The following is a 3020-nucleotide window of genomic DNA, read 5'->3' as shown; positions in this document are numbered from 1 at the left end:
TTACTTTTTTATTCTGCCATATGCTTGAAATAAATGAGGTTAAGATAGTGAAGAGTGACACTATAATGCCATCCTGTCTCAAATTGTTTCTCAAATAACATACTGAGAATGCTGTAGATTAGCAAACAAAATTTATACGGAAACAATTAACATGTAGTAAAATAAATTGATAAATTCATGAGTATACTGAATTCATTAAAGATGAAGGTTTTTAAGTGAATATTCACATGGAATATGATCTTCATCTATTAAGTAATGGTTTTCATCTAACTAAATCTCCTGAGAATATGGATAAACCTGCATACTAGTGCCTAGCCAGTGAAAATGTGATTTCTCACAACTCCATTAAAAATCAAGAGCCAAAATATCAACCCACATTCCACTAATATTAAGATAAATGTACATAAATATTTTTGGGACACAACTGGAAAAGTTGATTATGAAAAACTAGAAAAGGAGTAATAGGACTATCTCTACTGATCGCAGTCAGAATTGACCAGACAGAATGACTTACAAATATGCTCTATAGACATATACAGAATAAAGAGTAAGAATGTGGGAATATTCAATGACACTTAGAAAGTAACAAGACTATGTATTTGCATTTTAAAATAACTTACCTATATTTCTAAATATATTATTTGTACCCTCATACATAAATTATATTGTCACGCCTAAAATTGGAATCAGGCTTTTTAACATCACTACTAAGGTGGATATGCTTTCAGTTGTACCTAAAAAAAGGTTGTGATGCAATTAGAGAAGGATGGTGTATCCATATGTAAAAGGTATGTGATGTGGAACTAAAAGAAACAGGTAGAGAGAGATAAATGGCATACAGCTGGTCTCCCAGAGGCTGGGATTCAGCCACATTTAATTCTACCTTCTATTTTCTTGGTCTTTAAAGATTTGCTCTGTCCCGGGATCAGAATGACAAGAAAAGTGTTTAGTTAATGAGGAGCTTTGGATATTGAGCCCACAGGGACATAGAGACCTCAAATAGTCTACCTGTGGCCACCTCATTCAACAGTCCCCTTCCAGTGAGGAAGCAGCACACCCGAGACTCTAGCCACAGATGATTCTCTTGCCCAGGAGCCTGGTGCCTCACTTGGTCCCTCTGCCTTTCCGAAGGATAGATCTCCCATCTACATCATCCAACATCCAGGGCTGATGTCAGTCATCATTCCTCAATGATGTCAGCCAGGTAACATAAATCCCTTAGTTAATATTTAGAAGTGAGGACAGGTATTTTAATATAGGAACATCAGAGGAATGATGCATGTGAAGATAGTATGTACATGAAATGATTGGAATCAAGACATCCCTGAACTCCTGTCTGACTGTCTTCCATCTTCCTGACATGGTTCCTTGTATCTTTGCACCAATAGCAAGGAGCTGTCATTCTGCTAGTGTCCTCCTCTCTCTCCATAATGCCAAGGACCATTTTCCTCCTGAAAAGAAATCTGCCACTTCTCAATCATGACGACTATTTTAAAATTCTCTGATATTTACTAGCATTCTTGTGGTGGCAAAAGTAGATTTATCAGCATAACCTTATCTTCCCATTCCTAGTTGTTAGCGCACATTTTTCTTACAGGTTTCCCCCACTATCTGAAAATAGAGTGTTCCTACAAAAGCTTTCATCAGTTGAAATGGCCTTAAGTGAAGAAGCCATTACCACTAATTTATATGGGAAAAAATTTTGAGCATTCTCAGACCCCAAAATAACACACCAAAGCATACAAAATAACACATATAACCTAAAATAAAACTAACATAGAGTGTTCACAGACACAGTTCAAAGGTATGACAACTGCTGAGTGTAGTTTTCCGGAAAGGGGCTTGGGAATGGACTCTCATCGCTAGCAGGTGTGCAATACCTCTTTACAGAATTGTTGAAAAAAAAACACTGAAGGCGAGTTTTGATTTTGATCTTTATTTTTTGAAGTGAAAATACTCTTTGAATTTCTTTCAGTTAGTGAAGAAAACAGGTACTGATGTGAATCTTTTGAAAAGTAGCATAACGTGAACTTTCAAAAAGAAGGAATACTTGTATTTCTGTTGCCCAGTTCCAATTTTGAAAGAAAGCAATTGTGTCTGAGACAGTCTTATCAGGCTGCCTCCAGAATATGTTTTTCTTTACACAATTACCAAATATTTAAAATGCTAATAAGAGCACAAAGAATGTAATAAAAAAAAAGACCCCCCACTCCTTTCCCAAATAAGAAATAAATGTTGATACCCTGCTATATCAGCTTCTCCACTTTTTTTAAATAACCGAACAATATACATGCAGAAGGCAACACCTTTATATTCCCACCCATTCCTCTTGTTTCCATCCTAAGATGCTGCTTGCTGACATTTGATTGTCAGTCGCCTCAATCTTTTCCACCCGATTCATCAACAATATGGAACCAAGAAACCAAACAGATGTTTCAGAATTCCTTCTTCTGGCACTGACAGAGGATCGGGAACTGCAGCCTCTCCTTTTTCGCCTGTTTCTGTCCATATATCTGGTCAGTGTCCTGGAAAACTTGCTCACCATCCTGGCTATCAGCTCTGACCCCCACCTCCACACCCCCATGTACTTCTTTCTTTCCAATCTCTCCTTTACTGACATCTGTCTCAGCACCACCATGATCCCAAAGATGCTGGTGAACCTCCAAGCACAGAATGAGAGCATCACTTATGCAGGATGCCTCACCCAGGTCTGCTTTGTCATGATTTTTAGTACTTTAGAAAATTTTCTCCTTGGAGTAATGGCCTATGACCGCTATGTGGCTATTTGTCACCCACTGAGGTACATGGTCATCATGGACGCCCACTTCTGTGGCCTGCTGACTCTAGCCTCCTTGCTCGTTAGCATCGTGGATGCCCTGCTCCACAGTCTGATGTTGTTGAGACTGTCCTTCTGCACAGATCTGGAAATGCTTTACTTACTTTGTGAAGTTTTTCAGGTCATCAAAGTTGCCTGTTCTGAAATCCTCATCAATAACATCAATCTTATATTTTACAGCTAG

The 3020-nt window shown here is 38.2% G+C and overlaps 1 protein-coding gene across 1 annotated transcript; it reads left to right on the top strand.

Moving 5' to 3' along the window:
• The first annotated feature begins 2636 nt into the window (after nt 1-2636).
• LOC126071033 (putative gustatory receptor clone PTE03) lies at nt 2637-3020 on the top strand. Its single transcript, XM_049875341.1, has one exon. It carries the CDS (start codon nt 2637-2639, stop codon nt 3018-3020), a length of 384 nt encoding a protein of 127 aa, XP_049731298.1.

This window comes from Elephas maximus, chromosome 3 (genome assembly GCF_024166365.1).
Source record: "Elephas maximus indicus isolate mEleMax1 chromosome 3, mEleMax1 primary haplotype, whole genome shotgun sequence".
In the NCBI taxonomy this organism is placed as follows: Eukaryota; Metazoa; Chordata; class Mammalia; order Proboscidea; family Elephantidae; genus Elephas; species Elephas maximus.
The sequence above is the reverse complement of the archived record's forward strand: the minus strand, read 5'-3'. Positions and strand labels throughout refer to the sequence as shown.

Excerpts from the sequence above, each read along its gene's own strand:
- LOC126071033 (XM_049875341.1), top strand. The coding sequence starts at position 2,637 with ATGATCCCAAAGATGCTGGTGAACCTCCAAGCACAGAATGAGAGCATC.